General features: G+C 47.4%; 1 protein-coding gene across 3 annotated transcripts in view; it reads left to right on the plus strand.

Annotated features, from left to right (window-relative positions):
* The window catches only part of CACNA1E (calcium voltage-gated channel subunit alpha1 E), a 267,144-nt gene that overhangs the window by 67,213 nt on the left and 183,394 nt on the right, over nucleotides 1-16,537 (plus strand). For all 3 annotated transcript variants that reach the window (XM_054711820.1, XM_054711821.1, XM_054711822.1), the window contains exons 4-6: nucleotides 12,722-12,825; nucleotides 14,179-14,331; nucleotides 15,513-15,694. In XM_054711820.1, coding sequence (XP_054567795.1) covers nucleotides 12,722-12,825; nucleotides 14,179-14,331; nucleotides 15,513-15,694 — 439 coding nt within the window. The remainder of the gene's footprint in view (nucleotides 1-12,721; nucleotides 12,826-14,178; nucleotides 14,332-15,512; nucleotides 15,695-16,537) is intronic.

Raw genomic sequence — 16,537 nt, forward strand, 5'->3', positions numbered from 1 at the left:
GTCTGGCACCCGGTGCGTGTGAAGTGTAAGCAGATGTACATGCAGGAATGAAGGAATGAATGAGGGTGGGGGGAGTTTTGCAAGGGAACTGTGGCCCCTGCCCGTCTGGATAATACGCAGCCCTTAAGCATGGGGAAGAGGACTCCCAGAAAGTGTTCATCGGAAAAGCTCCACCAATCTTCACTCCTTACACCGGTCAGCAAGAACGGGAATGTTCTGAGTCTGGTGGAAACGTGCGCCTAGACTAGCGAATGATTTTGGTTGTGCTTTTTTCTCCAGCACGTGTCACCAATGAAGGGCACTGCCGGTGTAAGGATGCAGGATGGGTTTCTGCCTCGAATATGGTTATGGACTAGAGTGGTCCAGGGCATCTTCTCACTGGGTGCCCTGTAGTGTGGTATGGACACCCGTTATCCCTCTGGGGGTAGGAGTACAGTACACCTTCATGCAGGGTTTGCAGGACAGTGAATTCCCATACATTTTTATTCCACGATACCCCTGAGAGATCCCCCTGACTCCTCATGTCCCCATAATAACCACCTCTAAAGCAAGGATATCCCGAAGAAGCAGAAAGTCAGGCTCCCTGCAGGGTCCCAGCAGACCTTAACTGTGGAGGCAGGACGGGGAGCACCCGGCTCATCCCCCTGGACAGCTGCCCTCAGAGAACCCCTGTGGCCCCTGCTCTGTTGAGTGCGCTCCTTTTCATAATAGTAGTACCAGGACCTTCTCCCCCAGGAGGGGTCACCCTGAACTGCAGACCCACCTCCAGTACTGCATTGGTTGGGAGGGTGCATGGCCTCAGGCCACGTTTGGGGCTGATGGGAAGAAGTTGAGTGGTGGGCGGGGTGGGGGGGGGGCGGGAATGAGCAGGCACTGTGGTCATATGGAGGGAAGGACATGCTAACACTTCCAGGTCTGAGGGGCTCAGATTCCTAGTCACTAGAATGGAGACCAGCATGTGGGCTGCCCCCCCCCCCCCCCCCCGCTCCCCCCCCCCCCCCCCCCCCCGGTAGCTGCAAAGAGATGTGAAAATGAGAGTTTGGAGGCAGAGCCAGAGATAATTTGTGAGTTCACAGCCTTCCTCACAGTTCAGTCTCCCCGCATTTCTTTCTTCGGAACATGTCAGAGACCAGGAGATCAGCAGGCGTGAGGGCTAGGGGGATGGGGGCAGGGGGAGGGTTAGGTGTGGGCATTTCCATCGCTCTCCTCCCTGTGGCCCGGGTCGCCTTCAGCAGGGCTTTTCTGGCAGTGCCACGCAGGGTCCCTCATTATGAGGTTGCCGAGAGGAGCGAGTAGCAGAGGTGGTGGGATCCGCAGAGAGGGCGGCCCGAGAGGTCTGTGTGGTGCCGGGCGCACCTCCTGATTTTTTCCTTAGAGCCTTCGTTTTCCCCTCTGGAAAATGACTCTGTCAACCACTGCTGGACAATGTGATAAAGCATAGCTCTGCTCACGTTGTCCCCATCACCAAGAACCTTGCATGGCTCCCCAGACTCAAGAGAGGAGGGGGCAGGGCTGGCTTAGCCGCCTTTCGTGGGGGAAGGACCCTGGGTCCGTTAAGAGAGGGAAATGCTGCTGAAAGGGATATGCCACCGGGCCTGTTATAACCGGAGTGTAGGGTCCTGAACAAGATTCAGACTGGTTCTGCTTTTAAACCCAGTCCTGGCTTTTGAAACAGGCATTGCCTTTAAAGAGACAGAAAGGAGTGGTTCCAGATAAAATTGTCCAGAGTAACTAGAGATTGGCTTAAAGAAACATTACAGGGAAAAGAGAGAAGAAACAAGGAGGTGAGCCTGGAAGATTAGAATGATTCCAGGAGCCTGTGATGCTTATCTTTGAACATGGGAGGGGCAGCCTTGCAGCTCCATTCAGAGGCGCTTCCTTTGTATAACTCCAAGCTCGGGGAGGGGATGCCTCTGAAGGCTGAGAGCTGCTGGTTCCTGCAAGGGTTCAGTAGGGTGGGATGATGTGAGCCCCAAAACACTGAATAGGGGCTGGGAGTTGGGGCTTGATATTTTCCAAGATCATTTCCAACTTGAAGTTGATCTACTCACTCTTTACTGCAACATACATTTATTGAGCCCTTGCTAGTGACTTGCCATAGACTGGATGCTTGTGTCCCCCTAAATTGATATGTTGAAACCCTAATCCCCAATGTGTGATGGTATTTGGAGGTGGGGTCTTTGGAACGTGATTAGCTAATGGTGCCGTTTCTAGAAGAGGCCCAGAGAGCTCCCTTGTCCCTTCTGCCACGTGAGGACACAGTGAGTGTGTTCTTAAAATAATTCTGAAAATGACTACACCCAAGAGAGTAACCATCTGCATTGTCCTATGTACACATTGTCCAATGGCTTTTCCAAAATGGTTATACCAATTTACTCTTTCCAGTGGTAGCAATCCCATAAGCAGAAAAGGCGATTGTGTCGTTGTAATTTGAATTCCTTGCCGTTGACCCTTTTCCTGCAATCATTAAACAGCCCGTGTTTCTTCTTTCGTGAATTGTCGATAACCTTGTTCTTTTTGATGCCAGATTGGCACAGACATCAGCCGTGGCTGTACCGATACAGGGTCAGCTACAGAGGATGCGAAGCTCGGTGCCAGGAACAGTGGTTTACAATATTTTCATGAAATATTAACCTGGTCTCAGCCTGGTTTCTTTCATGCTCAGAGGCCGTGAGCTCATTTGCATAGCTGGCAAGGTAAAAATAACTTCAGAGCTGGAAAGAAAGATCACTGCCGTCAAGTTAAACCGGACCCTGGGCGCCAGTCCTTCCGCAAGGACAGCGGTCCCTTCGTCTGGACTCCTTTATTAATAAACGCACTCCTTTGTTCCTTAGAAACAGAAAAGGCGCTCTTTTAAATTCCTTTCGGAGAAAATGGCCATGCCACTCAGCACCTCAGCTTGGAGAGCAACCGCTGGGTTCCTCCAGCAGCTCAGCATTTTATTTATTCACAATGAGAGCAGAATTAAAACTACCTGCTTTGGCCCAGCTGGGGTGGCTCAGTGGTTGAGCGTCGACCTAGAAACCAGGAGGTCACAGTTCAGTTCCCGGTCAGGGCACATGCCAGGCCAATGCCCCTGGGAGGCAGCCGATCAATGATTTTCTCTCATCATCCATGTTTCTATCTCTCTCTTCCTCTCACTCTGAAATCAATGAAAAGATATTAAAACCAAAGAAAATCATCTACTTTGCTCTGCTTACCGATCTCTGTCAAATAGATTTGGGTAATAGTTAAAGAGTTCCAGTATACAGGCACCATTCTTTTTAATTATTAAAATGGTGTGTATTCCAAATAAGTGGCACAGGATGCGAAATGACTCAGATGCATGAGAATGAACTTTGGTTTCATGACCCTAAAACGTTAAAAGCATTTTGTTTTCTCTGACCAATGGCTCTGGTCCATTCGGCTGCTCTGTAGACCGTGGGCATTTGAGAGTAAGTTTATGGCAGCTTCTTTGTCATACACTGAAACTGGAGGTTTGTATGGGAAATAATCTGAGTATTTTAAAAAATACTTGACATCTTATAGACAGATGGCATAGGTTCGCCACACAGGTCAATCTCTCGGACATTGTAGGCAGGAAAGTGGAATAGTGGGCGAATGTACTTTTCCTAAAATGTATGACCCATGCTTTGTTTGAAAGTCATTGATTTAAGAAGGTTTGATAAACTCATATTCTTTCAGCCAGATATTCCCCAGATATTTCCCAGATATTTTTAAAGTCCCCCCCCCCCCCAACTCCCCATATTGTGAGAAGGTAGAGTTTTATTGCTTAGGTTTTTCTTTCCTCTTACTTTGAAGGATCCCCCGCAGTGAACCCTCCACCTGTGTTAACCTGCTGGCATCAGCGTTTGCTGTTTTGAGGAGAGGACCCTGGCTCTCTCCAGGATCAGGAATGCGTATAATTTTTCGGTCTTTCTGAAGCTGATGAGAGAGCCCAGAGTTTCAGTGCCTTAGCCACTTGCTAAAGTGACATCAAGGAAAAAGCTTGCACATTCCCTAATTGGTATATTGGCTCTGTGCCAGGGCCGTGGTTCTGAGCTTTTCATTGTTTTTCATGTCTTTTATTTAGCTCTTGACTGGCCTTGCCAGTTCTCTCAACTTTCACTTTGGTTTCTTATCCAGATGGTGTTGTCTGGACAGGATGGGTGAGTAGCGGGTCATTGTGAGTAACCGAATCTGAGCTTGTATAGTGTTAGGAAAGAGAGGCTTTTCAAGGAAGGGGTGTCTCCCAGAACCACCACGTTGTGGAAATGCCAGGAAGTAGTCAGGCTTCAGGAACCGCAGGATCAGGGTGCTGGCTCCAGTTGAATTCCTTCCTTCTTTCACTCCTCTTCCCTGCACAGGGCCAGCTTTCTCCTCCTCTCTCACTGTAGCCAGCTTTACTCTGTGAGAGAAACATGGTCCATGGCAGCCCCTGATGCCTTCTGTGTCATGGCCTTAGCTGCTTCCGAAGTGATCCACCAAGCTCTGTGCAAACATCTAGGGGAAGAGCTCCCTGCCCTGTCCCTGCCCCTGTGAACGGGCCAGCGACGTCACTTAAGACCATTGCAGTTTATGAAGAGGACAGTGGGGTGGAGCGTGGTTATCAGAGGAAGAGGGGGAACTGGCAGTGCAAACCGTCGGTGGCCGCTGTGTGTGGGCAGTGTTGGGTTCTACAGCGGGTCTCTGTGATCTGCTACTGGAGTTCACCAGTGCCTTCTCCGAAGAGGCCAGTATTAGGGGCCTGGGTGAATAGTGAGCTGGGTTCTTGCCTCAGCTGGTCTCCATCCCTGACTCGCCATCTCACAAATGCTTATTATGGGTCCTGAGGGAGACCTGGGGAGAGAAAGTGTGTGGGTGGTAGATTAACAGATAATCCCACACTGCTACTAACAAAACAACTCAAAGAACATGTATTTATGTGGGTGAGTTCTTATAACGTGGGATTTCCCTCTCCAGCAATTCTCCATCTTTGCGGACTCTCCGAAGCACAGTTTTGGTAACACTCAAATGATGCTGCAATCACAGGGCACCATAACGCTCTGCAGAGAGGCAGCTCTGTGGTCTTCTTAGAAAGGCATTTGTCAAATACATGTGCCTTTGGGATATATTTCTAGCCATTATCTTTTGTAGCTACTGAAAGTGCTCCAAATTTGGAAACTAAATTTCTGGGTTTGAGTCTTCAGCTTAACCATTTACTACCTCCGTGACCTTGGGCTAGCCAATTTCTCTTTCTGAGGTTGAATTCTCAAACTTATCAGACAACGGGTAATGGTATCTGTATGGAACGAAACTATGGAAACCAAAACAAAATGAGGTAGTTTTATTTTTATCATCATCATCATCATCTCCTGGACCTGAATGGCAATGATAGAGTGTCTGCCCAGCACTTGGCATTTCTCTTTGCTGTGTGTGAGAGAAGAATCAAGACTTTCTCATAAAAAAGAAAGAAATGTAGGCCCATTGGTAGGAACTCAACCTTTATTTCCATTAAACCGAGGGTAAGCAACTAAAACCCTCTGTATGCTTTCTTGTTCTTGACCTCCCATCATCCGGGGAAACCTTTCTTTTGGAATATAAGGCTTCCTTTGGAGATGCGCTTGGGTTAAGCTTCGTGCAACCCCAAATGATGTTTAAAGAAGAAGACAGAAGGGCATTTTCATCCTTGCTGGCAGTCCCTCAAAACCATGACTTGTGGCCGGGGGTCATTCGGCAACCTCCTCATTTCCTCCTGCGAGGGGCTGTGTGTGTTTCTCCTAGAGTGGGTAGGGACTAGGTGTGAAACAGGTGCGTGGCGTTTAATGTATGGAGGAATTGCTATTTGAGAGGTTCTCCCACGGCAGTGGCTCTTAGCCCGCCGGACGTTTGACAATACCTAGAGACATTTTTCATGGTCCTAACCGGGGGAGGGGGGATTGGAAGAGGGGTTACTACTGGCATCTAGTGGGTGGAGACCAAGGATGCTGCTGAACATCCTGCAGTGCACAGGGCGGCTCCCCCCTCCCCCACAACAAAGATCTGGTCTCAAATGTCGATGCAACCTCCTCTCCTTGGTGTGACATGGTTCTGATTGCTGAACTTTCTTTCCGTGAGAAAGGAAAGGGGATTTTTAGGCCATGATTTTTCTGTTCCTCAAAAGGCATATTTTGAGACCACTGCATATGCACGAAGATTCTCATGAAACTTAATTAGGAACCCCACTTAAAATTCCAGAAAGGGTTGTCTCACATTTGTTACATACAGAACCACTTATTCCCTCCTGGAAAGGGCACAGATCTCCTTTATTGGAAAAGGACGACTTGACCTATCCTGCTTCCCATCCTCCTAAGAAATATTAGGGCTTCCTGGTCACATCTAGTGTGTGTGTGTGTGTGTGTGTGTGTGTGTGTGTGTGTGTAAGTAAATGGTTGCCAAAGGGGAGAAGGCTGGAGGTATGAGAATAAAAAAATAGTGGAAGGACAAAAAGAAAGAGAAAAAATAGGTAATAAAAAAACCCTATTAAATAATAACTTAAACCAAATCAAACATAATTTGCTATAGTCAGAAAAATATTTTATGCATTGTTTGTGGACTTAGAAGACTATCCATGCTCTACTTTGGCCATATATTAGCTCAACCACACACACACACACACACACACACACACACACACATGCACACACACAGTCTCATGATGGTTTTGAAGTTGGTGGGGGTGTGTGAGATCTCTTTAAGAAGGACCATTCTGGAGGAGGGCACGATGCTGCTGCTACCTCAGGTACCATTGGCTGGATCAGGCTCACTCCTAGAATATGTCTATGGTTCTTGGAAAAGTGCACAATTTTTCAAGACAAACTGTTTCATTGTTCTGAGAAAGCACCAAGAGGTGCACGATGCTAATAAGGCAGCAGTTCATGTTGGTCCACTTTGTCTTCTTTAGAACAGTCTCCCTAGTGAGCATGAGCAGTACATTGGCTGGTCTCTATGTCCGGGTTTTTCAAACTGTGGGTGAGTTCCGTTAGAGAGTCATGAAAACCATTTAGTTGGTTTAAAAAAAAAGATAGAAAAAGAAGAATTGAAGAGAAAATATGAGTATTATCACCCATAGAAAAAGTATTTTACAAAGCGTTATGTAATTATATATGTAAATATACCCTGGCTTGTGATGTAAAATATACTTCCTACTATTGGCCATGCCCCAAAAGTATTTGAAAATCATTTCTTACATCAACCTTCTTTGGAAAACACTGTTCCCATTTCACAGATGAGAGCACTATTGCTCGGAGAGGCCAGTGCATAAGGCCAGACAGCTAGTGTGACTCATGGAACTGGGCTTTGAAACCAGCCAGTGAGAGCGTGTGTTTGCCTACTTTCTCAGAATCCCAGTGAAGTCTGTTTTGATTGTAGACCTTTTCCAGGGACAGGGCGGTTGTCCTCTGGTTTCTGGAGTCTGGGTCATGTTATTTAGGCCGGGAGAGAAGGTGAGGGAGGGGCATCTCAGGCAAGAGGGAGGCTCCGTGGAGTAAGAGGTGAATCCAAGACATGTGTTAAAGGAAGGAGATGATAGACTTTGGTGCCTCACTGAAGGCAAAATAGAAGACACGAAGGAACCAACCATCTATGGGGCACTTGTAAGTGGACGCAGCAACTCCCTTATGTTGACCCGTGGAAATGACTCAACTCTGTGTTGGAAATTTGCTAGTGTTAATCAACCCTTTTCCACAGATGCCAACAACTTGCCTTTTGAATGCTACTGAGGTTCCTTCTCCCTTGCAATCTATATGGACAGAGACAAAACAGGTTGTTGTGGGGCCTCAGGAGGGAATCCTGGACCTAATGTTAGCAGACCTGTGGTTGTGTCTCTTCTCAGAGACTTGCCCATGTGTTTAGGGCTGGGGTAACAACTGAGGGGGAAGCTCTTTGCCTCACTTAAATAGAGTTGCCAGATTTAAATAAAAATACAGGATGCCTAGTTACATTTGAATTTCAGATAAACAATAGATAATTGTAGTGTAATGTTTGTATAATGCTTCAGGGTATTTTCGGCCATGGACATGTACAGTAAAATATGCCTGTGGGAAAAGACTGTTAGAGACCTGGATTGACAAGGTGGCTAAGACAGAACCCAAGGTCAAAAGGATCGCAGGGTTGAAGAATTCTTTGGGTGACGGTATTGGGGAGAGACCATTGGATTATAATTGCCCAGAGCCTCACTTCCATCGTCTGCCCTGCCAGGCCACAATAGTGATGGTCATGCCACACCCTCAGGATCATAGCAGCCTCCATTCTCTTCTTACCTGCTGCCAACTAAAAGCAAAATCCTTGGAGGTAGGGCTGAGCCACCACATCCTTCAGGAACCCGCTTTTGAACATTTACAGTGTGCAGAGCACTGCGTCTGTGCTGGTGGTGGTTAGAGGTTCATGTTTGTTCTCCATCTATCCTCTGCTTGGGGGGTAAAGTAGTAATTAAGCACCCACTCCTGTGTACAGAGCTCTCCACCAGGCTCTGTGCTCATGGTGACAAAAGAAATGGAAAACATAGCCTCACATGTGCCTGTTGGGACGGCAGAGAGCTTAGGCTTTTATTAACTCGGAATTGGAGTTATCCTCTGTGGCCTCACTCTGATTTTGTGGTGCGTGTCTCTTCCTGGGTGTATGTGTAGATATTGCCACAGTCGTCACCTGAGGTGCATGGAGCCTCCCACCCTCCTGGTCTTGAGAGTGATTCGTGGCAAGTCTGTGGGGGAAAAGGGGTCCTGGCTTATGGCCTTGCAGTGAAGGGAACTAAGTTCATGGCTTACTTGGGGCCAAACACTGTGCCCTTGGTATTATTTGGGAAACACGCTGGACAAGGAATCAGGGGAGCTGTCCAGTGCTGAGAAGACCCCGAAAGGCATCATGGCAGAGCCCCAAAGAGATGGGCTTTGCTATCAAGAGAGAACTGACTGTAAACTCCTGGTCTTGCTGTTTATAAACAATGTCACTTTTTCTGAGCTTCTATGAAATGGAGGCAATCATAATACGAGGATATTTTTGAGGATTTCATGGGATAAAATATTTGAGAGTGCTAGCAGATAGCACTGTGTTTGTCACGGCAGCGTTTCCCGTGCTCATAAGACCTTGGAAACTCCTCTGTTATGACACTCTTCATGGTGAACTATAATTATTTCATTTCTGTGTCTGCCTACTTCCACTAGACGGGGCCAGGGCCATTTCCTACTGTTCACATTCCCCTCGCCGCATGCCTAGGGCCTGCTACTTCCAAGGCCCGGAGTCGCCCTGAGCCGTATGCACTTCAAGACTTGGGTTTTGCCCAGAGATGACGAGCCTTTACATCTTGCGTCTTCCTCCTGCTCTCCCCTGGGCTTGCTGTTTATAAGCAATTTCTCTCTTTCTCTAACTCTCCACTGATGATGGGCAGAGCCCATCCTTTGCATCTGCTTGGTGGCAGGGGTCTTAGGACTATGTTGGGCCATCCTCATTAGACTCTAAAATGGGCAAGGACAGATTTCCAGTACACTCCTGCATGACCAAACAGATCTATGCTCAAATAGCATCCCACTCTTTTCATTGATGAGTTCCAGGGATTCTGTGGTATTTTGTGCCTTTATTACTTTCATCGGTGCAGTCCAATTGCTCAGTCATCCCTTGAGTCTCTTACTTGCCACAATGTGGCCTGGGTGTGGGGGAACATCGAGATGAGGGAGACAGGCTCTTTGTTTGAGGTGCACCAGATCTCATGGGGGAGACAGAGAATTTCTCTCCCCGTTGGTAAGGACCATGATGGCAGTGGGCACAGAAATTTATGGACCCACAGAATCAGGGTCCTTTTCCTCAATTATCTTCTCCCCCAAGAATCCCATTGCTCCTGCTTCTAACAGATGGACAGGGGAACCAAATCGTAGTTTCTCACCCTCAAGGACGATTTGAACACTGGTAGGTAGGGAGCAGCGAGTGGCCAGACTGCCTCAGCCTAGACAGCATTCCTGCACTGGAAGAAAATCAAGTGTAAGGGCCAGGGGGGACGGGCCACAGGCTACATGGCCCTGGCTGAAGTGGGACTTGGAGGACTTGGGGAGCAGGTAGTTCAGCCGAGGGATGCACTTAATGAAAAGAACTTATCTCCCGAGGCCTCCACAACAGATACCATATTTCCTCTTCTCTCTTTAGGTTGGCTTTATTTACTCTTATTCTCTTTCCCATGTGAGCTTTCTTATCTCTGACATTTGCTACTCCACCAACTTTGATTTCTTCTTATTTTCCATCTTGTTTTCATCTCCATGTTTTCCTTCACTGCTCACTTTCCTCTCCTCTCTTTCTCCTCTCCTTCTATCGTTTTCCCCTCTCTCTACACTTGTGCCTTTTTGCCTTTTAATTTTGTCTTTCTGCCCCTACCTCCGTGTTCTGAGATGTATCTTGTTCAACTCAAGGGCTGGGGAGGACATTTTCATGTGCCACAGCCCCTTTTATGCCGTGAAAGAGCATTTCCTGTGTGTCTGGTCTGGGTTTCCCAGGAAACGGAGCTCTGGATCCTGACCTGGGCAGATTCTACCCACCTTTCGTAAGATGGAGCGAACTAGAGCGAAGGAGAGGCTCCATGTGCACCTCAGAGACTCCAAGTTCAAGGCTCCTTCCCCTGTTAGCAGAATCAGCTGAACAATGATCCCATTTCTGCCTCTCCACTTTCCTATCTCCACCTATCTTTGAAGTTTCTCTTTACCTCCTTCCTTTATTTTTTAAAATTCTGTCCTCTTTTACATGTTTCTCTTTGATCTCTCATCTCTTCAGAATTTCCTTACTTATTAGAAATTATATCACTCCCCCTTCCCCCCCTACCCCCCGCCCCACTAATCCTCCTCTTTAGCCTTGGAAGACAGTCAAAAGCAGTCAGAGACTCCGCTCCCTGAGTCCCTCCTTCTCAGATGAGGGCGTGGAAGTTTGGGAGACATGAAGAAGACTTGGGAGTCTTGCCTCACTCCTGAGATCCTTAATGAGAGTAGGATTTCTTTCTGGTTCTTATTTTGAGGGTGGATTAGTATAGAATTACAGAATCGTAAAGCTCAAAGACATCTCCATTGGTCCTTGAAAATATTCTTCAACCCAAGTGGGAACCCTCTTAACTTCCTAATAGATAGTTGAGTGCTTTTAATGTTAGGAAGCAGACGGCTTTGGTGCTGGGCAGCTCTCCCTGTTTCAAAGTTATTGTTCAGGGTTCTGATGTCCTGGATCTCTGTGCTTTGTTCCTGTGGACTCTCTATCTGCTTCTTAGAGATATTGTATAGCAAAAGCCTTTCATTCACGTTCTCTTTCAAGTACTGAAGGCACTTCAAGTATCTTCTTCAATACTTGGAATGTTTCAGAGGGTTCTACCAAAAAGAATTAAGTGGAATGAAGTATTCTTGGCACCCTTTGACTATATAGATAATTCATTTTTCTAAATGACTCATTCCCCAATGGTTCCAGATAGCTGAAATTGTCCTAGAGTGGTTCTGAGGGAGGTCAGGGACTATCCCACAGAGAGAAGGCTAAAATTAGACTTGCAAAACCAATTTCATTAATGTTTGTGTTGGATGTAATGTCTGTTTTGCACATTATAGTGTACAGGCCTCTCTTGATATTCAATAGCATGTCATTTTATTTTTATACCTAGGCCTTGATACTCCCCCGTTCTGTAGACAAGGCTAGTGAGGCTCATCGAGGTTGAGTGACTTGCCTGAAGTTGCCCAGTTCAGGACTCACACCCAGTTCTCTTGACTCTTGGCCTTTTCTGAGTCTTCCATTAATACTCAAGTGTCTTTGTCTCTCCAAAGTATATGCAGTGTCATGAGGTTATATGAAATAAATTGTCTCCTCAACACAAGGAACTTGGTGTCCACAATTTAATAGGATTTTTTTAAAAATATATTTTATTGATTTTTTACAGAGAGGAAGGGAGAGGGATAGAGAGTTAGAAACATCGATGAGAGAGAGAAATCGATCAGCTGCCTCCTGCACACCTCCCACTGGGGATGTGCCCGCAACCAAGGTACATGCCCTTGACCGGAATCGAACCTGGGACCCTTCAGTCCGCAGGCCGATGCTCTATCCACTGAGCCAAACCGGTTTTGGCTAATAGGATTTTTATAGATGCGTGTGTGTGTTTCTTTCTGGCTATGGCTGTGGAATGTGGAAAAATGGAAGCAAAGAAACCAAACTCAGGTCACACAGTGATTCTGGACAAGTAGAAATATGCCATATGGGGACCAGTAGAGTTATTCCTCAATTATAAGCATCCTGATTTGTCTAGTTAAGAAATTTAAGTGTCAAGGTGGAGAAGGGTGAGTTACTCCTTTATTGTACTTAATCCAGAGGAATTTTCTAAAGGTGATAGAAGACAGGGGAGTCTAAGAAAATTTTGAAATAAAAAATGTGAGGGCTTTGGTGGGTTGGAAAGGGGGGAAGGAGGTTTGCAAGGAGCAGAGAGCAGTGCCGGGAACAGGCATGGGACAGGTGCTGGAGACCTTGATTTGGAGATCATGATTTGGAACTAGGATTCTGATCTGATGACAAGTTTTCTTTCTTTGCAAAGTGAAATCCATGGGGCTAAATTTAATTTCACTTGGAACCACTGGTGATTCACCCAGCACAGGTGCGCCCACACACAGCTGGCGTCATCTCGGTGTGCTTTCCCGCCTGATCCTTCTTTAACCCAGCTTCCCCCCTGGGACAGGGAAGAGAGCCAGACCCTGCTAACCTTGACCCTCTGTGTCTCTGTCTGCAGCATCCTGGCCACCGCGGGAACCCACTTTAACACACATGTGGACCTGAGGACCCTCCGGGCCGTGCGTGTCCTGAGGCCCCTGAAGCTTGTGTCAGGGATACCCAGTAAGCACCATCTTTCTTCCTTCTACTCTGCTAGTAGACTCCCTGACATGTCCTCATCTGGATCCGAGTCTAAGAGAATGTGGGATAAATAAGAGACAGTTTCTCCTGGGACTTAGCCCCCATGGTAATAAATAGTGTGGATGCAACAACCTAATATAACATTTCTTTTTGAAACTTAGCAGCTCTTTTTATTTCAGATTTAAAGATAATGAAAGATCTTTATAGAAACTTGGGAAAATACATGAAGTGATGTAATATGAAAATGAAAAGCACCCATTGTCTTATCAGAAATAACTTTTTCTTTTTTTGTTAATCCTCTCCTGAGGATATTTTTTCCATTGATTTTTTTTTTTTTTTTTTTTAGAGAGAGGCTAGAAGGGAGGGAAGGAGGCAAGGGAGAGAGAGAGAAAGAGAAACATCCATTGGTTGCCTCCCACACACGCCCTGACTGGGGCTGGGAATCGAACCTGCAACCCAGGTACATGCCCTTAACTGGGAATCAAATCCCAGAGCCTTGGGTACGAGGGCCGATGTTCTAACCACTGAGCCCACCATCCAGGGCCAGAAATAACTTTTAACATTTCTGTATATTTTTTCCTGTACATTTTAAATATAGTTGTGATCATACTATACATATAGTTTTAGATCCTGCCATAAGTATTCGATTTTTTCTGACATTAAAAATTCTTCCGAAATATAATTTGAAAACATGTATTATAGTCTGTCATAGGGGTCATGACTTGCTTAGCCATTGCTGTGTTGCTGGATATTTAGGCTATTTCCAGTTTTTCCTCCCAACTGGGAATAGTGCTGGGGCAAACATCTTTTTGCTTGGATCTTATTCACATCTCTGTTTTCTTAGGCTAGAATCCTAGAAGTACAATGTCTGGGTCAGAGGTATTTTATGAATACTGGTTATACTAAGTCTGCTCTTAGAGCAGCGAGTGGGATGGCTGGGGCTGAGATAGGAGGATGGGGAAGATGAACTCTGTCCTTGCTCTCACAAGACTCACAGCCCAGCAGGGCGAGGACCAACAGGCACATTCTAATGAGTGTAACCTACAAGAGGAGCCCAGAAGACAACCCCGGGGGGGAAACAAATGAAGGGCAACAGGCATGTGCAAGGTCAGGGTGAGGAGGAGGAAGGGACTGATCCGTGGGGGAAGTCGGGATGGCAGTTTTGGCTTGACTTGCCCTGGTCATCCCTTTGCAAACAGTCTTTGTCGTTTCAGGGCCAGTGGTTCTTTTCCCGGCACCACTTGCCCTCCTCCTCCTGGGAGAGGGGAGACTGAGCCTGCGCAGGCAGGGGTGCCAAGGGAGGCTCCGTTTGTCATCCTCTTCCCTTCCTCCCAGGCCTGCAGATCGTGTTGAAGTCCATCATGAAGGCCATGGTGCCCCTGCTGCAGATCGGCCTCCTGCTCTTCTTCGCCATCCTGATGTTCGCTATCATCGGCTTGGAGTTCTACAGCGGGAAGCTGCACCGCGCATGCTTCATGAACAATTCAGGTGCGCTCCTAGACTGTCTCCTGCCTCTTCCCTTCTTCTCCCCTCGGGTCACTGGGGTCATTTCAGGGCCTTAACGAGAGACAGCTTGGAAAAGTGTGTTCTATTCCAACCCTACAGAGAGAACCAGAAGCTTCCTCGTCAGCAGCCTTTTGAGGCCCAACCAGCCCAGACTCAACGTCCCTGTTGGACACTTGAGATTGCAAAGCTAATAACCTCCCAGGTGTACAGTTGGGGGATTTCAAGCAGGAGGGCTCAGCTCCCCCATGCCTGGTAGAAGGAGGCTGTCGGAAACTGTCGGTCTGAAGAAAGACCCTGTGTACAGTGGCCTCCTCAACCCACAGGCCAGGGAGACCTAGGAGTTCGGAGTCAAAAAAGACACGGGTCCCTTCATGTCCATGGAGATGTTTTTTTCTTCGTGGTCCATCTCATGACCTTTCTCCCTCCCTGCTGTGTCCCACACACAGTGTGGAGGGACGGAGGCAGCTCTGAGCGTGGCTTGGCAGGGGAGCTTGGGGACTGGTGGGGTACACAGACTCCAAATGCTTACCTCTTTGTGTCTCATTGTTCTTGGCAAGTTGAGTAGCGTGCCCTAGGAGGAAAGGGGATGGGGAGAGGTTGAAGGAGCCCAATTAGGTACTGTGTTTTTTTTATGAACAGAATCTTTAAAGGACACCTTCCACCTTGGATTTTGATTTCTGATTTTTTGTCTTTTATTCAAGACCAGGAATTTAGGCCAGAAAAATAGAAAGAGTTAAGACTCACCAAGGGGCCTGTAGCTTATGATTGTCCCCAAGAGGCCCAGAAAGAGCTCAGGATCTATCCTAGAGTCCGAGGTTTAGAAAACCAGTGAGGTGTTCTGCCTTCACCTCAGACCTCTCTGTGTGACCCAGTCCTGTAAATTCCTGGCACGCAGGTGACGGTAGAGGCTGTGGCCCACAGAGAGTGGGGGGCCACGTGCAGGAATGACTCCATTTTCAGAGGAGGTTGAGAAACACTGGGTTGAACACGTGGTATGCGGAGTGTGAGGTGTAGAGAGGCCAGAGATGGGAGGGAGCCTGAGACAACGAAGGACACACCTTTCTGTGGGAAATCGAGTTGCATGCTTGTGGCTTCCTGGGGTCATTTCCAGCTCATGCTAAACACCATATGGTTTATTCCCCACCCTCCAAATGTGCGTGCAGGTATTCTAGAAGGATTTGACCCCCCTCACCCGTGTGGCGTGCAGGGCTGCCCAGCTGGTTATGAATGCAGGGACTGGATCGGCCCCAACGACGGGATCACCCAGTTTGATAACATCCTCTTTGCTGTGCTGACTGTCTTCCAGTGCATCACCATGGAAGGGTGGACCACCGTGCTGTACAACGTGAGTAGAGCTGGCGAGGGGCGGGGGCAGGCAGAGGACAGAATTGGGGCAGGAGGCTTCTGCATTGTTTGGGCTGGCTCATCCGGGGAAAGGAATGGTTGGGGATGTGCCTGCATGTTTGCAAGCGTGTGTGCCTGTGCCTCTGTGTGTGTGTGTGTGTGTGTGTGTGTGTGTGTGTGTGTGTGTGTGTGTACTCAATCATGGGAAATCTTAGCCTCCATTATCTGGCCCCTTGCTAAGTGGAAGTACACAGCTTCTTAATACAGGAAATTACAACGCATATTGGATGGACGAACAGCTAGTTAAATCAGATCAACTCAGCAGTTATGGAGTATGTTCTGTAACAGGTTTGACGTGGTGCTGGGGCTCAGTAAGGGGTACCAAGGGGTACATATTTCTTGGTTACTGTCTTCCAAGAGCTTACCATTGGTCTGGGAAGATATTGCAGTAGTTCTTAACCCTGCCTGCACTTTGGAATCAGCTGGGAGCTTTAAAAATTTACACCCCCTGGGCTCCACTCCAGACAAATTAAATAAGAATAGCTAGGGGTAAAGGCCTGTCATTGATTTTTTTTTTTCTAAAGCTTCCTAGCTGATTCTAACATTCAGCCACTGTCAAGAACCGCTGCATTACAGGCACATAAGAAACGTGCTTAATTGTAAGGCTCGCTAGGGATGCTGGTGAAAAATTCACTAGGCCCTTTCTATGCAGGGTGTGAATAGTTGGTGAGCTTTGTACAAGTGCCCCTCATGATTCATATGACCAGACATGTTGGGAAGGTTCTGAGTGGGCACACAAGACAGCTGACGGGCTGTCGGGGATGTTAGGATTCCTGCATGGGGC

Source organism: Eptesicus fuscus, chromosome 22 (genome assembly GCF_027574615.1).
Source record: "Eptesicus fuscus isolate TK198812 chromosome 22, DD_ASM_mEF_20220401, whole genome shotgun sequence".
Lineage (NCBI taxonomy): Eukaryota > Metazoa > Chordata > Mammalia > Chiroptera > Vespertilionidae > Eptesicus > Eptesicus fuscus.